A 25507-nucleotide genomic window follows, 5' to 3' on the forward strand; every position below is an offset into this window, starting at 1 on the left:
CATTCTACACTTACTACCGTCCTACTTATACTACCACCCTACCTCTACCACCAACCTACATCTACTACCATTCTACACTTACTACCGACCTACTTATACTATCAACCTACCTCTACCACCATCCTACATCTACTACCATTCTGCACTTACTACCGACCTACTTATACTACCAACCTACCTCTACCACCAACCTACCTCTACCACCATCCTACATCTATTACCATTCTACACTTACTACCGACCTACTTATACTACCAACCTACCTCTACCGCCACCCTACATCTACTACCATTCTGCACTTACTACCGACCTACTTATACTACCAACCTATCTCTACCACTACACTTACTACCGACCTACTTATACTACCAACCTACCTCTACCGCCACCCTACATCTACTACCATTCTACACTTGCTACCGTCCTACTTATACTACCAACCTACCTCTACCGCCACCCTACATCTACTACCATTCTACACTTACTACCGTCCTACTTATACTACCAACCTACCTCTACCACTAACCTACCTCTACCGCCACCCTACATCTACTACCATTCTACACTTACTACCGACCTACTTATACTACCAACCTACCTCTACCGCCACCCTACATCTACTACCATTCTACACTTACTACCGTCCTACTTATACTATCAACCTACCTCTACCACCATCCTACCTCTACTACCATCCTTCATAATAAATGCGCCTCGGAATATAATTTCTAGATAGACGGCGCTATAGAAATGCCTATTATTATTATTATTGTTATTCCTATTCTACCACCCTATCTCTACCGCCACTGTACCTCTACTACCATCATACATCTAATACCATTTTACATCTCCTATCCTCCTACCGCTACTACCGTCCTACTGCCTCCCTCTCTCTCTCTCTCCCTTGTTCTCCCTCATTCTCTATCCTCCCTTTCGCCTTCTCTCAGTCTCTCTCTATCTGTTTTGTTCTCTCTCTCTCTCCCACTCCCTCTCTCTCTCTCTCTCTCTCTCTCTATCTCATTCTATCTCCCTGTCTCTCCCTTCCTCCCTTTTTCCTTCTGAGTCTCCCTCTTAAAACAAAAAATGTGTATTTGTATACTGGCATACTAGTATGTTATAGACATGTGAGGAGGGATGGAGGGAGGGAAAGAGGGAGAGGGACAGAGAGAGACGGAGAGAAAGATATATATAAACAGAGAAAGAGAGAGAGAGAGAGAGAGGAAGGAGAAGGAAGAAAGAGAAGGAAGAGAGAGAGAGAAAGAGATAAAGAGAGGGGAATAAAGAAAAGGAAGGGAGCGTGAGAGAAAGAGAGAGGGAAAGCTGATCAGGAGGGAGACAAAGGAAGAACAATTTCTAGAAAAGCTTACTGGCATACTGGTACATGTATATCAAAACATGTAAGAATAGAAATGATAAGAGAGAGGTATACGTTATAACATGTTAAAGGTACTTTGTGACACGAAATAACGAGTCGGTCAGGAGCAGCTCGTGGAGTGATGGGTATTTTTATTTAGAAAGAAAACTGACAAATGAGAGAGATACACACCGTGGACTAGAGAAACAGTCCAAATCAAAAACAAGAATTTTTTGTTTTGATAAAAAAATAATAATCACATCTAAACCTTTCGCATGAACAAAACTGTTACATGAATATGTGGTCATTTTTCATTAGAAAGCAAGCATACAAAAGAAGAACAATTCCCGAACATTAATAAATTTAAGCAAGCAATGAATTATAATTATATCCTTGTGTCTTAAACAAATTCAAGCAACGTTGATAGTTTTTAAGCAGAAAAGAAAGTCATGCGTTAAGGCACTAATTATTTATACCACCATCACTCCTATTCTTTGTTTTCCAAATTAAACTCTACCAGCTGATAAGATAAGATATTCTACAAATACAGTTTCATATTCTGCTTACAAAGTTGTACTGTCTTTCTACATGTACTTCCATTAGATGTTTAAGGTAGTGTATCCCTTTTGCAGCCAACATCGAATTTGTAGAATTGTGCGGGAATTATGAATACCGGTATATCAGGTATGTCCTATCTGTGAAATTAAAACGTTTGCAGTGTCCTAGTATTCAAATTATGCAAGGAAACCCATTCACTTTCTAAAATGTTCTCCGCAAAATTTTCGAAACGAGTTCCCGCTATAAACGGTCGGTATAATTCCACATAAAGGCAATTACCAGTTCTAATCTTTTCAGGGGAGTTTTTAGTTGGTATTGTCTCTTGTTTACCATAGAATTCACACAATTAACTTTATATTTTCAGCCTCAAGAGGGAAACACTACCATGAAATCTGGTTAGATATATCATTACTTTGCTACAAGACGAACTAAAATATAACTGCACCCTCAACCAGTGATGTAAATAAAAGGACATCAGTTTTACATCTTGTATATACGTGTATGCGAAATATTATATCAGATTAAACAACAATATATAAATCATTATATAACGAAAGGAAATGCTGAGTTATATTATCAATAATAATAACAATAATAATAATGATAATAATAATGATAATGATTGTAATGATAACAATAATAATCTTAATGATAATAATAATAACAAAAATAATAATAATAGTCAAATTTATATAACGCTTATTGCAGCACATACATGCTGTTGTGTATGTACTTTATCTTCATTATGCATTTATACATTTTATTTTATTCATTTTCTATATTATCAGATCAAACAATTGAAATCAAATACTAATATACACAAATCCAAACATAAGAAAAGGCTATGCTATAACTATCAAACGGGTATTAATATATTTCATGTAGCAGTAAGTACGTTACATTTAAAGCTGTATAATTTTGTCTTTATTTTAGAGACAACATTTTACTCAACAACAAATAATTGTTTGAGCTGAACATGCGACACACCATAACAAAACCTTCATTTGGAAAAGGTGGTTGTTTCAGGCTGTCTCTTTAATCATGGAATGGATCTTGGTCAATGAGTCTGCCTAGGTTAACCAATCAACTAAGGTAATAGCCAATAATTACCGAGTAGTCAGGTAAAACAAACAAACAAGCAAACAAACCAAGAATATAGATAATACATTTTAGTCTACGTGATTTTACTCCATCTTATAATATCACACATTTATATACAATGCAATTTAAACATTGAATAATAACACTAAAATATATTTTATACAATGACATTACGTATTTAACTACACTGTGCATACGTATAAAATATTGAAGAACATATGAACTCATGTTAGGGAAAGCGTTATGAGACATCTTTCCCAAATGTGAGTAATTCCACTCGATTACAGATACGCTCTCAAAGACCAAATTCCTTACACTTCAAGATGATATTTTACAATACAGGGATATATATTTTATGCATGACAAAATGAAAGTAATGTCGTTTTCCTGGGTATCAAAATCTTGAAACAAACAAACAAACAGTATAGGATGAATTCACACTATACCACAATGGATCTGTTTTTCTTATATTTCTGATAACTCTTAACAGTATATCGGTCCAAATATACCAAGAATGAAAATAAAACATAATCATTCCTCCGAGCGATTTTACTTCAACATAAATTATTTATATATCTATAATGAAATTCATGAATACATTGATAACACATAAGCATTTCACTACCTCATGTGTTATTGATTTTAGAGACAGCGTTTTAATCTACAACAAATAATAGTTTAGACTGAACGTGTGACACACCATAACGAAATCTTCGTTTGGAACGGGTGGTTGTTACAGGCTGTCTCTTATATCATGGAATTGATCTTTGTCAATGAATCTGCTTATATTAACCAAGCAAGTAAGAAAATCAATTACCGAGTAGTCAGGTAAAAAAAGAAAAACACTCAAACAAACAAACAAGAATGTAAATAAAACATATTCGTCTAAATGATTTTACTCCAAGTTTTAAAAGCAATTGATACATCTGCAGAATATTAACCCTGGAAATATCTTTGATACGTATTTCAATACACTGTATTTTTATGAAATGTTGAAGAACATACGAATTCATATTAGGGAAAACTATAAAGAGAAATCTTTCCCAAATGTAAGCAATTACACTTGATTACAGATACATTGCAAATGACCAAATACCTTTCACTTCAAAGATAATGAAAACTATTTAACAATACAGGGAAATATTTCATGCATAACAAATGAAAGTTTTGTCGTGTCCACGCTATCAACACTCTTGACATAAACAAACATACAGTCTAGATAATACTCATACTTTACAACAAGGAATCTATTTGTCTAATATTTCTGATAACTCTTAACACTATATCGGACCAAATAATCCAACAATGAAAATAAAAACATAATTATTCCTCGAAGCGATTTTACTCCAACTTAGAAAACTTCAGTATTTGTATCTGCATTGAAATTCATATGTACAATGATAACACATTAGCATTTCAGGCATTTTAGACTAGATACAGCAGGATAGTTGTACATTTCGAACTGAACATTTGATGTACTATAACAATTTTTTTTTGGGGGGAACGGATATTAGGGTGGTTATTTCAGACTTTCTCTTTTAAACACTCTTTGATTTTTTTCCATCGCCAGAGTAGTTGGTAATTATTATAATCAACTCAGGGGCACTTCAATTGTATATCCAATATCAATCATGTCCGGATTTCGTTGTACATCGTGGTGATGTTCTCCCTTCTCAAAAAGGGATGTACAAATATAATGAAAATTGCCTTCCGTTGATTTTTGAAAATCTTTGTGTCGGAATAGATCGAGACCCATTACGCAATAATAAAATGGAATTAACACCAGATATTCATAACCATGAGCCTACATAGGTATTTACACTTACGTATATGATTATGAGTTTGTGGCAGATGATTGAATATACAAAACGAAGCAAAACACGCTATTAATTCAATAACGATTAAAATATTAAACATTGATTTCATTTTCACAACTCAAGTTTCAAGGAAGCACATCGTCTCCTATTTAAAAGACTATCTGCTCTCAACATCGGGAATGCAAAGCTCCGAAATGCAAATAAATGTATATAATGTTAAAACTTCTATTACGTATCTTTTGTTACATTTTCGCGCAATTTCATTAATGTTTCCGTAGATACAATTTCAAATAGCTTAACTTTAAAAGATGATAACATGACATAAAATACATTGAATGAATACCATTGAAATGGGAACTAAACACCAGTTGCCAAGGTGTGTACACGAAAATGTAACAACAACCAGAAATAAACCATCATACATGCTATCTATCATGATAAAACTACCATGTACACTATTCTTAATGTGTTGATTACTATATTCTTATTATATTACATTTTATGACAATAACGTATAGTAGTAAGAACCGGTGACTTGTGGTCTATTCACAAATACTTTCATCAAACATGTGAGTTTATGTGTATGTAATCATTCAAGTTTTTACGCTGATTATAGGTGAGATCACACTGTCTAGCAAATCATATTCCAAGAAATTTGACTCCTGGAATTTCTGCCTGTTTAACCGCAAAACTTCCGATATTATACCACCAAAAACTCCGCATGAATATTCATATCGATTTGTGAGAAATTAGATTCCTACCATAATCATTCCAAGGTCCTGTAAAATAACTAATTATGATCAATTGAATCTCCTCAAAATTAATGGTATTTCCTCCAACCAATCGTATTTTTTTTTACAACTAAACATAAATTAAAGTATTTAGGATTTTGATAAATTATGATGAGATTAAATTGAGTACAGCAAGACACAATACATTGATTTTCAGTATATTTTTCATGCTAAATTCAGGGCCTTTTGCCAATTTGACCTCAAACTTTGGTAAGAATTTTGTCACGTGATTTACTAAAAGAGTGAGGGACGCGCGCAGTTCGCTGACACTACTATATATATACGGGTATGTTTAACCTGTAATGCAAACGTAAAATGGATACTTCGCGAATATCCCTACATATTCTCAGGTATTTGTTAACAATATGACCTTCCACATTTTATATATCCATTTCAATAATTATCTTCACTGTTCCCTATATCGAGATCGTCCTCAACGTATTGAGCCAGGATTTAGGGACTATTAATAGAATAGAATAGACTATTTCGTAATGTAATTAAATTTAATGCACACATCTTTTTAAGTGCTCGTTACAAAGTAATCATTCACCTGTTATAAATATATAATTGTATTACAATCCATAATGTTTGTCTTACCTAACAACACGTAATGTTTGCATTATTTCGCCTTCTGACTATTGAAATACAACAAGTAACGGGTGAATGAAATAATGTGTAACGATCAAGGCACTTAAAAAGATTTCTATTAATTTTGATTACATTACGAAAAAGGCGTATTAAAATGCACCTGTATCGGTATACAGGCCTCAACCAGTCCTAGACTATAAACCTCTCAACATTATCAGAGAACTAGTCTCTCCCTATGTATTGAGCCTAGAATACTTCTTAAGTCCTTCCCTCACTGAGTAACATTTCTTTAACCCGTTCGTTATATCAACCAATAATTAAGATACAGATATTAACAAAATGAAGAGTTTGAAAAGACAAGTATAGAAGGGGAACATGAAAAAACAATTATTGCTGACTATGTATATGTTTACGAATCAACATTCTGATTTCTTCACTTTATTGGGAATCTTAAGAGTATTTTTACATTAAAACAGGAGTCAAACTCAAATGTTAAAATCTCTAAATGATTAGTTTAGAGGCTAAATAGCTTTTTAAATACGAGAATGTTGTCTCCATCGCAAGCAATCATCTTCCCTGATGACGTCATAATCACTCGAGACCTAAGAAGGTAATTCCTCCTGTCATGCATCAACACCCGTATTGTTGATAGAGGGAATGATGCTACTCTTCTCTTCTTCACATCAACTCCACTCATCACCTGATCAATCACACACGTCTTGTATACACCATCTGATGTCACAACGTAGAGGTCGTCTGTATAAGAATCAACGCAGACATTCAGGATGACATCATTGTGGGGTATTTCCCTTTGAGCACCCTCTCTGTCAATGATGAGCGCTCTGCGATCTGGTGACCAGGGTCGAGCGATGATGTGACCTGATGACAGCATATCACACATCTTTATATTCTCTTTACACGTGATGGTATTGATAACTTTACCATCAGCTGGGTTGATGACGTATATCTTAGACTGACTCGCCTCAGTAGCGATGATCATCCCATCCTTGCCAGCTGTAACATCCACCCGTGTGAAATCATCCGTCGTGTTTCTTGGTATAGATACGTTATTGGTGAGCTTCCACTGTCTGTCATACACACTGATGCATCCATTCAAACTGTCTCCTGTACTACATCTGTTCACTTTACCGCATACTACCATGTCATCATTCAGCACTGCACAGGACCGAACCAATGATGTACCACTACCGTTTATCACTCTCCGAGTATGTTTAGTGTGCAAATCTAACATGTATGTATGTCCACTACCTTCTCGGTTATCTGTGATTATAACATTGCATCCATCTATACATCCTACAATGACCGGGTATTTGGTTTTATCTCTTACATTGATTGTATCGATGAGCTTCCACTCATACACATCAATCCTCCCATCATACATCATCTTCCTCCCAGCACCCTTCACAAACCTCACACCTGATACAACACGATTAATTTCTTTCACCTCATCCTCATTCTCATTCAGTGGCCTTTTTAGTTTATCACTAACTGATGTATTCACACGATGCCCGCCTTTGACAATATTTTGATCGTCTTCGAGTACTGTTTCAAGTGTCTGGATGGCATTCTTTGTAGCTTTTGTGTCATCTTGCCATGATTTCTCCACCTCGCCAATCTTTCTCTTGATCCCTTGAGCGATGTTCTGAATGTCAGCATGGAGAGAGCATTGTTTATTATTTATTGGTTCTTGTCTTTTCTCTGCATTTGTGTTGTTTTCTTTATGTCGCTTCTCCCTCTCCTCATTGTTCTTTCGAATCTTATTCTGGATGTTTTTAATCTCCTCTTGGAGCTTTTTGTTTTTCCCATCAATCTCCTGGTCAATTTTAGCCGCAGCCTCCTGTTCCCTGACTTTGTCGCTGGCAATCTCCTTTTCGATTAGGAAATCAACCTCATCTTTGATACTTTGCAGATGTTCGTCTGCGGCTTGTCTACACTGACCAATGTGCTTTCCATGGACTCGACATAACTCCAACTTCTCCATCGCCTTATCCTTCAGAATGTTGAGCTTTGCTTTAATTTCCAAGATTGCGTCCTCTACATCCTGTCGCACGCAAGGCTTCTCATCGTGATCTATCACAGCGCATGAAACACATAAACCCACGTAATGTGTTTTACAGTACATATCGATATGTTTATCGTGTTTTTCACAGTACAGATAAGACATACCCTTTTTTGCTATTCCTAAGCATTCCTTTTTAGAGGCGCAGTCATGGCAGAGCTTCTTCTTCTCCGTCACATAGAAAGTCAGATCTGCATTCGCCGTACAGTCGTCTCCTTCACAGACGCCCTCTACAGAGCTCAATTCAGAAGCCATGCTGATCAGAGTATTGACCTACATAATACAAGAAGATGGACAGTCATGCACACAGAGAAGGGGTGACATGAAGACAAGAGAGGAGAATAAACAGACACATAAAGAAAGAAAAAAAAAGGAACGGGAGAAAAGAGAAGAGAGGGGGAATTAAGAGAAAGAAGAAGTATGTGAGAGACAGAAGAGAGAGAGAGAGAGAGAGAGAGGAAGAGAGAGAGAGAGAGAGAAGAAAAAGAAAAATAGTGGTGGGAGACAGAATAAATTGAAAGGGAAGACAAAAACGGTTTTAATAGCTATAATAATCGCTCCTTATCGACATTTATCGTCATCATCGTTGTCATCGTCATCATCGAGAGAGAGAAAGAGACAGAGAAAGAGAGAGACAGAGGATGGAAGTATTTTAGTTCAAGTTTCAAGTTTCAAGTTTTATTTCAATTCAAATCCATGAAAAACACATAAGATACAGATTATACACAAAACAGAAAACACCCACAAATTGGAAACATGTCTACAAAAATACCGGAATAACACAAAGTTAATCAGCAATAGAAATGAATTGAGGAAACTGCAAATAAAACAATAAGGTGCTGTCGAGGCAGTCCCTGTTTATTAAAAGAGACATACAAGTTCCAACAATTGCCTATAAAAGATTTAACAATAACAAAATAGTGTCCAAAACACAGGAGACGTAGGAACATGCAAATAATATTATTGATTTAAAAACAGATGTTGTATTTTTTTAGTTTTAGATTTAAAAGAGTTAAAGAATGTAGTATTACGGATGTTTCTGGGGAGAAAATTCCATATTTTGGGCCAGTGTGTCTAAAAGTAAATAAAGAACATGTTGATGGACATTTTTCAATAAAATGCTTATCAGGGTTTCTAGTATTATAGTTATGAACAGATTTTTTACATTTCATCATAGTGGCAAGATTAGTCGGCTGTTTTAAAGTCTTATTATTATAAAGCATGAGTGATATACAATATTGATTCAATTAATAAATATTTAAAGGGAGGCTTTACTACTTCAGCAAGAAGGGATTAGACCACCTAGTGAGCCATCGAGGTCACTGTGACAGGTGGCTTTCTCATTAACTCAGCTCTCATTTAACCTAAGAAAAAGAGGATCATGGGGGACCAACAGGCACCGATTTGGGAAGTTTTCTATATAGAGGGAGCAAGTAGCTACAAGTAGGACAGTGTGCCTTTAACAACTTTTTTGTTGAGATAACGGTATTGAATGGGCATTGAAATCAGACATAAGACATATTCTTAATATACGCTTTTGTAATAATTATAAGCAGTCGTTGTAATCGTATTGGGTGTGTGTTGCCCCATACAACATTACAATACATTAAATATAGTAAAACCATTGTATTATACGATAAAAATCAAAACATTTTGTGGCAAGATATGACTATATTCTATAGATATATTGATTTCTATGAGAGTCATCGCTGTTTATATAGGCTCAAGTTTTTTAAAAGATGTCCTCATGTTGACCGGTAGGCGGGCATGGCTAAAATCACGACTCCAATTTCGACTGATCAGATGACTAGATTTATTCAAAATGGCATACTAAAGAGAGGTTTATAATACTTTCTGTTTGAACCCTTAATACAAGAAAACAATATATACACTGCTTCATTCAGCTTTATGCACAATTTCTTCTGTTTACCTTCAACACTTACGTTCAATAAAATACACCCCATACTACATAGTCTAGCAATATAGGCTACATTCGTTTCTCCTCTTACATTTTTATTCTACTTCCGTGTTTAAAATTCCACATTATTCATATTCCATCAAAGCTAAGCAACACACAATATGTTTCACCAAGTATTCACGTATAAGCTGCTTTTCTGACCTGTGTGATGTAAATTCCCAGAGAAAGCTGACCACGCGACACTTTTTCGAAAATTAAAACGTTGTCCGAAGAAGAACAAGTGCGTCAGATGCAATGAAAATGGCGTCTGGTCCAACTTCAAACTACTGCGCATTTTGGCATTCATGCATTGGCATGCTTAAATACAATTTCAATAGCAACTCACATGCATGCATGCATACAATGCAAAAGTATAACAATCAAGGAAAAAAACATGACAATTGATAGGCACCGGTGCACTTCATGAATACAACAATATGAATGTGAATAACAGCAGGCTTACATCGGGGCCCTGGTTCATAACACGTCCTATGAGTGACAAGGTTAGAATATCAGATATAAGCTACTGAAATCCTTGCATTATGATTGGCTGTGAAAAAAAATTGTTTCAACAGTTTGGCACTTGTTATTGATGACAGTTTAAATGAAAACTGAGGCCAGTTTTTTTTAATCTTTTTTTTTTTTTTTTTTTTTTTTTTTTTTTTTACTATTGCTGTGTAGTGTAACCATTATATTTACTACCATTCTGCCTATACTCCCACCCTAACTGAACTACCAACCTACCTCTACCGCTACCCTACATCTACTACCATTCTACACTTACTACCGTCCTACTTCTACCACCCTACCTCTACCGCCACCCTAAATCTACTACCATTCTACACTTACTACCGTCCTACTTATACTACCAACCTACCTCTACCGCCACCCTACATCTACTACCATTCTACACTTACTACCGTCCTACTTATACTACCAACCTACCTCTACCGCCACCCTACATCTACTACCATTCTACACTTACTACCGTCCTACTTATACTACCAACCTACCTCTACCGCCGCCCTACATCTACTACCATTCTACACTTACTACCGTCCTACTTATACTATCAACCTACCTCTACCGCCGCCCTACATCTACTACCATTCTACACTTACTACCGTCCTACTTATACTACCAACCTACCTCTACCGCCACCCTACATCTACTACCATTCTACACTTACTACCATCCTACTTATACTATCAACCTACCTCTACCGCCACCCTACATCTACTACCATTCTACACTTACTACCGTCCTACTTATACTACCAACCTACCTCTACCGCCACCCTACATCTACTACCATTCTACACTTACTACCGTCCTACTTATACTACCAACCTACCTCTACCGCCACCCTACATCTACTACCATTCTACACTTACTACCGTCCTACTTCTACCACCCTACCTCTACCGCCACCCTACATCTACTACCATTCTACACTTACTACCGTCCTACTTCTACCACCCTACCTCTACCGCCACCCTACATCTACTACCATTCTACACTTACTACCGTCCTACTTATACTATCAACCTACCTCTACCGCCACCCTACATCTACTACCATTCTACACTTACTACCGTCCTACTTCTACCACCCTACCTCTACCGCCACCCTACATCTACTACCATTCTACACTTACTACCGTCCTACTTCTACCACCCTACCTCTACCGCCACCCTACATCTACTACCATTCTACACTTACTACCATCCTACCTCTACCACCACTGTTTTGATCCCATAATTATTTTTTTCTACTGCTATTTGAATTTTGAACGTGTCGCTGTTCGAATGAACAGCTGAAAGATTCCACTTGAAATGCAATCGCTAATATATCATATATTCACTTCAGATCAGTTTGTTTATCAAATTTAATACTACTTTTCCATAAAAAATTAAGTAAACATGTACAAAGCAATAACTTACTGTACAGGTAAATTATGCCGTAGGCAATATACATAGAATGTTCTGTTCATTTCAAAATTTAAAATGAAGAAGATAACTAAATAAATGGACAGCCTTCAGTGGTTTTTTGAGACTTCGTGACCTGTTCTTAGGTTTGCAAATTAAAAAGATACTGCAGATTCTATCATTGTTTTTTAATTTTATTGGGGCACAAACGGTACGCCGTGACCTCAGGCATTGATAGCAGTCTACATTTAGAAAAACAACCTTTGATCACCCTGGAAAGAATTGGAACGGGAATTGCAAGTACACAAGGTCGTGGATATCAATTTTTGATCTTTTCTGCCAAACAATATAAATAATTAAAATATATTTTTGAAGAAACGTTACTTACATCTCTTGATGTGTTATTGATTTATATAACAGAAATACTTGTTCAAAAGAAGCAAATTGATGATAAAATTGACGGTAGAAAAATGTGGCAGTTTCTTTGTCTTGGGTTGATGGTATTTGTCATTGAAGTCAGCGCTGCACCCTAAAGGTTGATGTTTAAGAAGTTTTTAGTCGGTGGTGGAAATTGTTTAAAGAGAGGGCAGCAAGGATAGGGAGACGAGAGAGAGAGAGAGAGAAAGAGGGGGAGAGAGAGAGATTTAGGGAGAGGATGAGATAGAGATATATAGAGAGATAGAGTTCGGGAGAGAATGAGAGAGAGAGAGAGAGAGAGAGAGAGAGAGAGAGAATTCGGGCGAGAATGAGAGAGAGAGAGAGAGAGAGAGAGAGATTAAAAAATGACTGAGAGAGGGAGAAAGAGCTAGAGAGAGTAAAATGAGTGAGAGGGGGAGTGAGAGAAGGAGTATGTGAGAGAGAGATGAGCCACAGAGAGAGAGAGAGAGAGAGAGGCATGGAGAGAGAGGGGGAAAGAGTGAGTGAGATGGGAAGAGAGTAGGGGGGAGTAAAAAGCAAAATAGTGAGAAAGGGTCACGTGTGCTGTTAGAAACGGAGGAACGTGTAGCTCGAAAAGGATTTTTCGAGAATTCATCTTTATTGTTTCATTACAAGAATCTGTAGGTATCCTTAGGAATAATGCCAACAAGTTTGACAAGTTTTACAAACAAGATTGAAAAAAACGTTCAAAAATATAAACCTACAGAGCATTGACAATAACATCGTGTGCCACCTATTAAAACTTGCGAACAGTACATTCACAAGTTTCAATATAATCAGAGCGTCATTTCTGTAGGGAATACAACCGAGTATCCAAAAGGCCCTTCAGTTAATGTTTTTAGTAGTCATTGCGATCGTGTCCTCAATAATCTCGCTGTAACAATGGGGAATGATTATTTCATATTTGCAGTTTTTTTACTGAACATGATTCCACCTTCAAGATTCTCTCCTTGAATCATCGTGATGAAGCCTATGTCCCTCAATCGAAGGAATAAAATAAGTACACATGCTAATCATGCTGGTGATTTATGGCGAGGGGTAAGGAAAAGAGGAAGAGAGAGGGGTGGACGGAGAGAGAGAGAGAGAGAGAGAGAGAGAGAGAGAGAGAGAGAGAGAGAATGGGGGGGAAGAGAATTCCTTAAATAGCCAGTTTGTAATTTCACCTTGCCCTTCTTTCCCTATGTTATATCTATAAATCGGAATATCACGTGCCGTTGGAAAAGATTCCGATACGTCCGATTTATTTCTTCAAAAGCGTAGCACGCCCACTCAGAAACTTTGATCAAAATTGTTACTTCACGCTCACGTTCATTTTTTTCTCCAGAAGAGCGACTTGGCTGTACTTACGAGCAAGGCACATCAATTATATTAAGTTGCATCTCTGGCTCAGAAAATCCTCGCGCTCTTAAGACTCCTCTATTCCTGCTTTTCGATCAAGCTCAACAAATATTTTAAAATGTCGGCATATTTGTGTTACGTTTACATACGTCTCATTGCCCTTGTTGTTGGTGTATCTGTCAACGCCTTCACGTTGTTTATCATCATCTACAACTCCAAGTTGCGGCACCAACGCAACATCTTCACGTTTAACCTCGCCTTAGCAGACTTTGTGGCAGCCACATGTGAGATATTGCGTGCAACACTGGTAAGTATAGCTTCGCAATAAGAGAAACGTAACGTAGCTGTGTCGTCTGTCTATATCCATCACATGTCACATTATGTATTGAATGTGCTTACATATAACGGTATTAGGCACCATTCGAGAAATTATGCCTACCACAAAATCGACTCTAAACTGCATTTTTTTAAATTAATAACACGAATAAGCAAGATGGAAATAGATACTGAATATTAAATGAATGTTGCAAACAGTCAACTCTGGAGGTAAGCCATTGTATTTACTTAGATTTATTCATTTATCTATTTATTTAGTTATTCATTCATTTCAAGTATAATTATATTACTTATGATATATAAATCGGTAATAAAGACAATTCATGATTATAATTCCCCACCCGAACCATGACTGAACGCTTTCTGATCTCTTAAAATATGTCTCTGACCACGAGAACCGCTTTTCGTGAGATTTGTACAGCCATTTCTTGTTTCGTTGTTTTTTTCTTTCCACCTATACCCCTTTCAAACTGGCCTGATTTTCATCAGATGCATCCGGACGCATCCGATGAAACTGCCAGTATGAATACTACAGAGAAGAAAAAGCCGATAGAATAGCCGATGAAGAGAAGAGAGATAGGCAATTAAATTATCATTCTATCGGTGTGACACCGATGAATGTCACTGTGAATGTATTCGGGAGAAAACACCGATTAAAAGTCCGATGAAAATGGTCAAAGGTCGCAGTGTACGCGCGCTTTATCGTAACCAGCTGTGTTTGCTGACTTTGTGTTGAACATGCTGCATGCTAGCTAGATGAAGCGCTTGCTTAATAATTACGCAATAATTCTTCACTTCCGGCAAGGGCTCGCCACAGCGAGTGAATTTCACCGGCAGTATGAAAGCGACAGCAGGGAAAACGGCGGTTTCATATTTGTTTACATAACGAAAATTTAATCGGTATTTTCATCGGTGAGACTCCGATATAAGCCAGTTTGAAAGCAGTATAAGTTAGGTTTAAGGGACAAACTTTACACAATGCACATGGAAACTTCCAAAAATATGTCGTTAATCAACAATCGGAAGATGATGATCACTTTTCTTGTTATCATACCAAGTAATAACACAATTAAAACAAGATAAAAGAAGAGCTAGATGAAAACCTATATCAGCTCAACTTTAAGTGCAGTGAACTGCATTACCCTGTAATACCAATAATTAATTAATAATTAGGTCTTATTTCATCCAGAGTAGCCCATTATCATAAATACTGATCTTCCCGCGGGCCCTGCAATCATCATTACCCCACCAATTGCTAGGTAATTTCAGTGAAAGTGACTTAAGAATGATAGAAACAATAGTTTGCAGCCGGGGAAATAGTTTGCAAGGGTACCCCGCCCCCTCTAGGGAATGTCAAAAGCTACCTTGTCATTTCGTTCGCTTTCTGACATAAAACACCTGTCTGCTCGGTTGCCATGGGTTACGGTTACGTGAAGATTTGTAATTGTCATGTCAGGTGATTTTAAGTACATTTGGGTTCGAAATATTCACAAGTTCACAACATCAATAAACAACAAGCTTTTAGACAACATAACACGGGATTTGGAGAGCAGGCGAGAAGAATGTGTTAACTTACTGTTCGTGTTCTAATTCAATTTGATTTAAAAAACTGTATTTATTTTTAAATAAATCATGCATCGTAACATAATGTTCACATAAATTGCAATCAAAACGATAAAAGAATGAAAGTAACATACTTATACATTAAAGGTAATACAAAGTTTTGGTAAATATTGAAAATTGGCTAGATAATGATTTTTTTTACAATTTTGATATATTTGGATGCCCATGTGGATGTTTCATAAGCACTAGAAAAATTAGCTCCTAAAACACTTCTGCCATCGAGAAAAATTGAATATAAAATTTACTGGTGCTCCCGGTAAATAATTTATTTTGATAAATTTCGAACAGCGCCTACGGCCATACAATGGTGGCTGCGACCATGAAAATCTCAGAATATGTAGTTGTGATATATAATTTCCAAACGGAAAAGCCAACCGGGCGATTATAGTAAAGAAACATTGTTTTATAGTTCAATTGATATCTTGACCTTGAGAGGGAGCTATACAACACGAAGAGTTAATTATTTACAATTTCATCACTTAAGACTCCATTTCAACCGCGACAACGATCACTGAATATTGTAGGATCGCATATGCTTCCAATATCTTCGTTTAAACAAAATTTATGACCCCATACCAAAACTTTGTATTACCTTTAAAAAGAATAATTTACACGAGTGATGATTGAAAATGACATTCAATAGTTCAGCTCAATTTAATTAGAAAATGGAATTTATTTCGAAATAAATCATGCATCGCAACATAATATTCACTTGTGCATAATTTGCAATCAAAACGATAAAAAATTAAAGGTTCAATGCTTATACATTCAAAAGAATAATTAACACGAATGATGATTGAAAACAACATTCAATAGCTTACCTGATGTGGAAACGAAAATAATACTCCACGAAGACAAGTAAACGTTGTCCTTAACATAGATGATAGCATAATTTTCTCACAAATATGCTATAATAGATAACAGTCTAATATTGCATAGGGATTTTTCCTTTAAAGTTCATTTTAATGTACAGCTTTATGCATCTAATGTATGTTAATTCTGCATTCAATATTATTGTTTAATTTCGTTTATTTTTTGTATAAAAATTTGTATACACTTAAAATATTGTATCAAACCATATTATGTTCATGAAAATATATAATGAAAAAAAGAAAAAAGATGCAGAAACCAATAAATAAAATCAAATGAGGGTATTGGTTAGATGTATGAGCCTGGTATGGTAACGAAATACTAAGACTTAAATCTCTTCACCACACAGTAAATTTTGTCTTTTCTTTAGTATTTGTTCTTTGTAACTAATCTTACTTCTATGTATATTTTTCTATACTATGTAAATGGTGATCGGTTGCACGTGCTATCTTGGACAGTTAAGATTGCGTGAGATGTGCTATGTTTTAGTTGGCCGGGATAAATCTGAAATTTGAAACCGTTACGTCATCGTATTGTAGAATCGTTTCCGGTATATGATAAATATCCTGAAATTGTGATGGCCCTGTGTCATGAAAACAAATAAATATATATCGTGAATATTGAACAGTTAATACAATAATACACACAATTGCGTGAGGATTACTGATAACGTTCTTTTCCTGTAAAATTTTATTGTGCGGGAATTTAAAAAAAGCTATCCCAGGATTTTAGGAATGGATGCTAGTAAAGAGAGTGGTCTATTTTCCTCGTAATGAACACGTCATCTTTTCTTTACAAATTGCGAGTACTTTAGCTAATTTCATTTTTTGAGGAACAATGCTAACATTCAAAGACAAGTTCAATACATGTGTGAGGGGGCTGAACAATTTCAGGATGATTTCTTGTAAAAAAAAGATATAACTTAATCCTACATGACCAACACTCTAACGAGGGTTTTCACAAGTTCTACCGCTGGAACGAAACATATGGAATCGGAAACATAATTGTGTAGGAAGTCAACAAATGATCGATTAGAAGGAGGAATCATTTCAACCAAAGTCATGACCAATATTGTTCAAATTGAATAAGCATCAAACTGATGTGTATGCCTTGCAACGGTCAATTCGGCAAGCAGTGAATGTGCACACACACACACACACACACACACGCGCGCACGTACACACGCGCACACACAAAGACACAACAAAAGGAACAACGTTTAAATACTTTTAGACAATTTATTCCAATTTGAAGAGAAACCGTGTACAGGGTATGAAAGGATTTAACAACAGTTCAGCATTTCACTAGCATCTTTTATTGATAGATTTCGTTTATAAACACGACGGCTAAGACTTTCGAAAAATCAACTCAATCACAATTTCACTATACCCTTGTATTGTATGTAGAAATCATATTCGCATTACGTAATATGCCATTTTACTGTTCGCATATTTCAGTAAGTAATACACAGGTTATTGACAATGCCTCAAAATTATTCTTTTTGAAAATTCTCGCGGTCGTGTAATTAATGAATATAATTATGCTATGTTTTAGTTAGCCGGGAAAAAACCGTTACGTCATCGTATTGTAGAATAGTTTCCGTTGTATGACAAATATCCAGAAAATGTGATGACATTTTATTATTTATTCATTTCAACAAGGTGTTGGTATAAAAAATGGCCCTGTGTCATGAAAACAAATGAGTATAATTATACCGTAAATATTTTACAGTTCATACAATAATACGCACAATTTGAAATATTCATAATAGTTATACACAAAAACCAATTCAAAGGAACAGCATAAAGTATTCTTTACAGATAGCTGGAGAAAACAAAACACTAAAGTCCTGTGCACTTTTGAAACTTGCAAGGGTTTCCTTTTTTCTGTTTGTCCTCTTTTTTCTGTTGGCTTCTAACGGCAGATAAGTCGAAGTTGTTATGTCGAAGTTGAAGGCCCGGTCACACAGCCCTCCCACGGGCGTATCGCGGCCGAATCACGGCCAAAAATTTCTGCCCGTGAAGCAGACGCTGTTGGACGCTTTGAGGTCGCGATAAAGGCCCGGTCACACAGCCTTTCGCGTCTGTATCGCGGGTAAAATTTCGCGATTTTTTTTTGCCCGCGGTTGCCCGTGGTGGAAAATGTGCAAAATTGGCTTACCCGCGGTTTACCCGTGGTATGCCCGCGGAACAGATGCCGGCGACTGTTCCGCGTCCTTCTCGCGGGTGAAGCGCGGCGGTACCGCGGCCTACCACGCTTACACGCGGTACACACGCTAATGCACGTGATAACAACGCGGTACAGACGCGGAACAAACGTGCTATGACCGTGCTCCACCCGCGATTAACCACTAAAATTTCGCGTCCAATTCCGCGTGTAACCACGTCTTAACCGCGGCCGTAGCACGTCCTAGCACGTTCGTTCCGCGTCTGTACCGCGTCTTTACCTCGTGTGTACCACGTGTACCACGTGTACTGCCCGCGATTACCCGCGGTCTAAATTTTTGGGCAGCCCAAAACTTTTTCGCGCGGCCAACCGCGTGTGAATTTCTTACCGCGTGTAACGACGGGTAAAGTACGGCTGTATCGCGTCTTTATCGCGACCTCAAAGCGTCCAACAGCGTCTGCTTCACGGGCAGAAATTTTTGGCCGTGATTCGGCCGCGATACGCCCGTGGAGGGCTGTGTGACCGGGCCTTAAAAGACGCGATACAGCCGTACTTTACCCGTCGTTACACGCGGTAAGAAATTCACACGCGGTTGGCCGCGCGAAAAAGTTTTGGGCTGCCCAAAAATTTAGACCGCGGGTAATCGCGGGCGGTACACGTGGTACACACGCGGTAAAGACGCGGTACAGACGCGGAACGAACGTGCTAGGACGTGCTACGGCCGCGGTTAAGACGTGGTTACACGCGGAATTGGACGCGAAATTTTAGCGGGTAATCGCGGGTGGAGCACGGTCATAGCACGTTTGTTCCGCGTCTGTACCGCGTTGTTATCACGTGCATTAGCGTGTGTACCGCGTGTAAGCGTGGTAGGCCGCGGTACCGCCGCGCTTCACCCGCGATAAGGACGCGGAACAGTCGCCGGCGTCTGTTCCGCGGGCATACCACGGGTAAACCGCGGGTAAGCCAATTTTGCACATTTTTCCACCACGGGCAACCGCGGGCAAAAAAAAATCGCGAAATTTTACCCGCGATACAGACGCGAAAGGCTGTGTGACCGGGCCTTACGCAAGTATCAATCAAGCGTATATGCATTGTATACAATATCTTTCCACATTAATGCCCTTGAATAGAACAGAGGGCAAAATATTATTTTGAGAGGGAGGAATATCACATTAAAAGGAAACAGTTAAAGGAATGATTCAATAGCAACGCTAATCAGGCAAGTATGCATTATATAAAATCATTTAACCTATACGACCTGCAGGAGGGTAATTGGTAATTGTTTATATTGGAGGAAATGGGGAGGGGAGAGAGCCAGGAAGGTAGGGGGAGAGGAGGGTTCGAGGGGTTGCTGGAGGGGAGGAAGAGAGAGAGGGGAGGAGAAGGGGACTGAAATTATGGCGTCAAGTAAGGCTGTGAGCGAGCGAGCGAGCGAGTGAAAAGAGAGAGGGAAGGGAGAGACAGAGAGAAAAAGAGAGAGTGGGGGAGTGAGAAAGGTAGAAAGGGGGAGAGGGCGGAGGACACAATGCAAAATATTTATGAATGCAACCGTTGGAGCAGGTGTCGTAATCTAGTGCATATACGTCACGTCACCAGTCTATAAAGCAAATACAAAGGGGTTCAAATGAAATAACTCTCGGGACATAAATGTCCTCTGGCAAAACATTAATTTAAATTTGCCACTCTCCACCCAGGATCAGGAAATTGGTATTTGGTAGGATAGTATTCATTGCATGCTTTTAGCGCCTAAGGGCAAATTGGTTGAGACCAGAGTAATACTACTACATGTGAGTATCCCCTGGGATGGATACGTGCGCATTATAAATGTAGCTATTATCATAACCTGCACTAATATGCCATACGATAGCAATTGATCAGTTCACGGTTAGCACATGTCTCAAATGACCCCGAATATCCACAGATCTTCAGAACATGAAGAGGTCCCACTTTGGACATTCTAAAATAATCACTCCAACAGCGATGGGGGTGCTTCATAAAACGCCTTTGTTTCCCCTTTTTAAAGCATACTTCCACCTGTGTATCATGGAGTGGACTGCTTGTGCATAAATGAATAATGATTATACTTTGTTTATGTGTATTTCACAATTTGTTCTGCAATGACCTTTATCTGATCATGCTCAGACTGGGCTCTTAGTATTCAGAGGTGTATAAAATGGTATTTTGAAATGTTTACATTTAAAGGAAAATTCACTGTCGGTAATACCTTGCTAATATGTTGTTATGGTTATTATCATTCTTCTTCTTGTACATTATTCCTACAAATATTATATTTTATATTATTATATATATATATATTATATTATTTTATTATACTAATATTATTTCCTCCTTTTCTTCCTTCCATTTACTTCCAAAACGCCGATGGCACCGCCTCCCCTTCTACTTTCCCGCTACGCCAACGGTTACCTAATTATAGAATTGTGAAAATACTCGGTCCTAAAGTTATCAATACAAGAAAAATTCGGCGACGTTTCGCAATATATAATTATATAGTAAACAAAAGGTACCTTTGTTATCAATATTAAGGGAACCTTTACATATTAATAAAGATGCAGCCACTCAAATTATTAGATAGGGAAAATTAACTTCGTCGCTCTATCCGTTCCAGTTAATATCAACTATCTATTTTCACCGCAGTGATCTTCAAAAAATTATTTTGCAGACCATGGTGACCGCATGGTGATAACCTATTTTTTTTTGTACAGTGCTCTTGTAAGTCGTAATCAAATGCTTGCCTGGGAAGAGACCGTGTGTTTGACCATTTCCTTTATTTGACAGTGACCATTTCAATATCAAGCGGCAGTAGGGTTAATATTAGGATACGTCTGCACTGTCGTATTCGTGTAATTGAATTACAGTATTTAATTACATTGTGCCAAGTTCTTGACCCGTTTCAACAATCTTTGGTTCTAAGGCACTTAAAGTTTCACGCTTAATAATAGAGGGGCCGTCACTAGAATATTTCATTTTGAATTGCGTTAGTGTTCTTTTTTATTCTAATGTTAATAAAGTATCACTTGTTATGTATTCTTTCTTTCTTTTTCTTTTCTTTTTTATGTGTGTAAATTCCCCATCATGCTATGTATTACGTGTGATTTTGATACACTTGGATTCGATATAAATTATGTACTGCGCGCCAGCTTCCCATGCGCGATTCCCTCCTGAAGTACTCATCTAAGAGCTTTCTCGCTAATCGCAGGATAAGGCCAAATAGTCGCCATCGTGTTTCGGTTATGCACATCTGGAGTGATTAACATTATTTTGCAGCGATAGTAGATCGCTTTGTTGGATATGCGTTGTGGCCACCCCCCCCCCCCCCCCCCCCCACTCAGTGTTATTTAGGGTACGCATATGCTCGTTCCCTTTTTTTGAAAGCACCCCCTATCTGAGGACTGCCAACATTTCCGAACCCCCCTTTCGCGGGCTTTCCCTGCCTTGGAGACCCCCCTAAATCAGGAAAAATGCTCAATCCCCCCTAAATTCGGAATATTTTCTCAGGAGTCCAAAGAGATGAGAGAAAAAACGAAAAAACACCCCCTTTTTAAAGAAATCTCCGGGTGAAAAGTCAAATACACCCCTTTTTTTTTTACAATTCTCGGGCCGGACTTTGTCGCACGAAAAGTACCGGACATTTTGGCAACACGCATGCGGTCATTCCGACCCCTGAGTGGGGGGGGGGGGGCGGGTGTGGCCACCGAATACAATAATTCGTTTCTATTCATTTAGTTACCTTATTCTTCTTCTTTTTTTCCAAACAGATCAGTGGAGTTCTGATTGACTGCACCCAGGTCATCTTTCACAGCGCCATCCTCGTCTCTGTCCTGAGCGTCCTCGCCGTCGCTTGCTACCGCTTCATCGGCATCGCCTTCGACCCGTTCGGAAGTCGTAACCTGGTCACCACACCCCGCTGCATCGTCGGCAGCGTCTTGATGTGGGTGGTCATGACGTTTCCCTTAATGCTCCTCTTCTACTGCTCCACCGTCTACCGGCCTGTTCTGTTCACCATGATGCCGATCATTATCCTGTCCAGTCTGGCCATCACTGCCTTCTGCTACTGTATGACCTACAGGGATATCGCCAACGCGTCGGGCAAGCAGAGTGTGGGCGGAGCTGAACAGATCAAGGGGCGGGTGAAGGAGAACCGTAAGGTGGGTGGTATTTTAGGCCCCCTTGGCATACAAAGCAGCAGTTGGCTAGATGATGTTTTCAGTTATATTTTGTAAGAGTAATTTGTTCTTTCCGCTCAGCTCAAGCTTAAGATGTGCTCATGACCATCCCTTTCTTAATTTTTGTTAATTTTATGTCACCATACATTTTAAAAATCGTATATTGTAAATAAATGAACGTCAAATCAGATCAAATCTTGTCATTTTATTGTCATAATAATAATGTAATTTGTGTACAGAATATACTCAAGCTATCGTGGCTATCAAGTAATTGGTTGCATTACGTTTTCAATCTCTCTACTCTCAATTCCCTTTTCCTCATTAAGGTTGGATTATACCCGCCTAAGTTAAACATTTTCCCAATTTTCTTCCACTGTTTCTTATCATTTGCAGGTCCTCTTGACTTTCGCCGTCATCACTTTGACCAGCAGCGTCTGCTGGATCGTGCACTGTTTCCACGACATCCTCCAGATCTACTCCATTTACTACATCAACATCGACGCCGTCAGCAACATCCTGGTCGCCCTCAACTTCGTCATTGATCCCGTTATCTACTGGTGGAGACTGGACGAGTTCCGCGCCGTCTTCGTCAAGATGTTGTGCATGGATGCGCTGGTCCGACGTCTTAAGAAGGCAGTCGGTCGTGTCGAAGACAGCTCATCTTCTTCATCGTCGTCGCCTTCGTCTGGTACGAAGATTTTCAGCCTGACCGATTCGATGAAGGTCGTTGCTCGAGTCTCGTCAACGCCATCGATTTCGGAGACCTAAATGTAGCACTCGCGAGCGCTCGAGCTATGGTTCATGGAAGTTATGATGAAGAGGCTACTTCTTATTTCAAGACATGTTCCGACGATGATTTTTTCCACAGTCAAAATTCTACATTACATTTTCATCCTTTTTTTTTGATAGTTCCATTGAATGTTTTTTTTTCTTCTCTATATAGGCTTTTACATTAATAGCAGCCAAATTGAACATAAAATCTTTCCTTAAAGAGGGACGTTTTGTCACTTGCTCTGATGACGTGTAAAATTGCTCGACGCTCGAGATCCAGCACTTATAAATTCCTTAGCTCAGCCCTTGACCCGATCGCCACCCTAAACCTAACATCTTCGAATTTTTTGAAAAAGAAAATAAGGAGCAATATGTCGCTGGGGGATGTGTCAGATTACCACACATTCATAAAACAACTTTGGACTTTATTGTCGTTGTTGCTGGAAATGTTTTTATAACACCCTCACGTGAAAATCGATTTTAAAAAAAAAGTCCTTAGAAATGGAACAGCCAAAAATAAATTGGTTACCTTTTCTAAATTTGTAGTTTGCATATTTTCTTTGTAAATTTATTACGCCGTGTGGATTTTGTTTAAATAATGGTGAAACAAAAGATTACACCTTATTTAGTGTCAAATTATATGTGTTATTCACTTTGCTTTGCACGACATGCATTTTGTTGGTAATTTGTAAATAAATTTTAAATGTCAACCGGTGCTTGTGTGACCAGAGGACAGGTGCATTATTTACATTGTCATAATAGTATACGGCTGATATTGTAAACTAAAGATTAAGATTATAAAGGACAAACACACTGTTTATTTAGTGTGTGAATTGTTGGTATTGTCCCCATTTCGTCCATTATTATATGATAACAGATAATAATTTAGAAAATTACTTTTCAAGCTCTGCTGGAAGATTGTGTGCCCCGAATGGAACGAAGCTGGCGTATTCCCCCAGTCCATCCCGTTACTGCCAAAATTAAAATAAAATGAAAACAAATTTCCCTTTTAAAATTTAGTTGCAGTGGGTTGCCTTGGATTGCAAGAAAATTGCTATTGTCGTTATTCCCCGCCTCCCGCCCTTTCCCGAACTCATCGGCCTACAATAAGTTGGATTACCTTTCCCAGTCCCAGTTTATTTCGCCTCTCTCCCCCACCCTGTCTCTCTCTCTCCCTCTATCTCTCTCTCTCTCTCTTTCCCTCTCCCTCTCTCTCTCTCTCTCTCTCTCTTATGAAAATCCTTAATCCACCACTGATTGCTTTATTCAATATTTCTCGTTGCAAATGTAATCAATTCACATTGAGACCTATGACTTGTCATTATGGGCATATAAATGTTGATAATTTAATGCATTTCAATCAAACGAGCATTTTGTTTTAATATGTATCAAATATTATGTGGTCGCAAATTTTGTTCTTTAAATACCTATGATTTGTAGTGAGTAATGCACACTTAATGTTATTGTAAAAGCTAGAATTAAAGGAGGAAAGTTATATATAATTGAAAATGAAGTATTCTAGTGAATCAGCATAAAGGGATAGTTGAGTTTTGTTGCAGAGGGGGCTACACAAAATAATTTCTTGTGAGATAATGAAAAACTGAG

General features: G+C 37.9%; 2 protein-coding genes across 2 annotated transcripts; one reads left to right on the top strand and one right to left on the bottom strand.

The window, feature by feature from the left end:
- Positions 1–6223: 6223 nt before the first annotated feature.
- Positions 6224–10651, bottom strand: LOC115926006. The gene is made up of 2 exons (XM_030990199.1): positions 10409–10651; positions 6224–8562 (listed from the first exon to the last, which is right to left on the bottom strand). Exon 2 carries the CDS (start codon positions 8542–8544, stop codon positions 6724–6726), a length of 1821 nt encoding a protein of 606 aa, XP_030846059.1. The 5' UTR covers positions 8545–8562; positions 10409–10651; the 3' UTR covers positions 6224–6723.
- A 3416-nt stretch (positions 10652–14067) lies between these two features.
- Positions 14068–25507, top strand: LOC100893533 (P2Y purinoceptor 1). The gene is made up of 3 exons (XM_003726326.3): positions 14068–14256; positions 22724–23113; positions 23525–25507. Exons 1-3 carry the CDS (start codon positions 14068–14070, stop codon positions 23897–23899), a joined length of 954 nt encoding a protein of 317 aa, XP_003726374.2. The 3' UTR covers positions 23900–25507.

Source organism: Strongylocentrotus purpuratus, unplaced genomic scaffold (assembly GCF_000002235.5).
Source record: "Strongylocentrotus purpuratus isolate Spur 01 unplaced genomic scaffold, Spur_5.0 spur5_scaffold_19, whole genome shotgun sequence".
Classification (NCBI taxonomy): domain Eukaryota; kingdom Metazoa; phylum Echinodermata; class Echinoidea; order Camarodonta; family Strongylocentrotidae; genus Strongylocentrotus; species Strongylocentrotus purpuratus.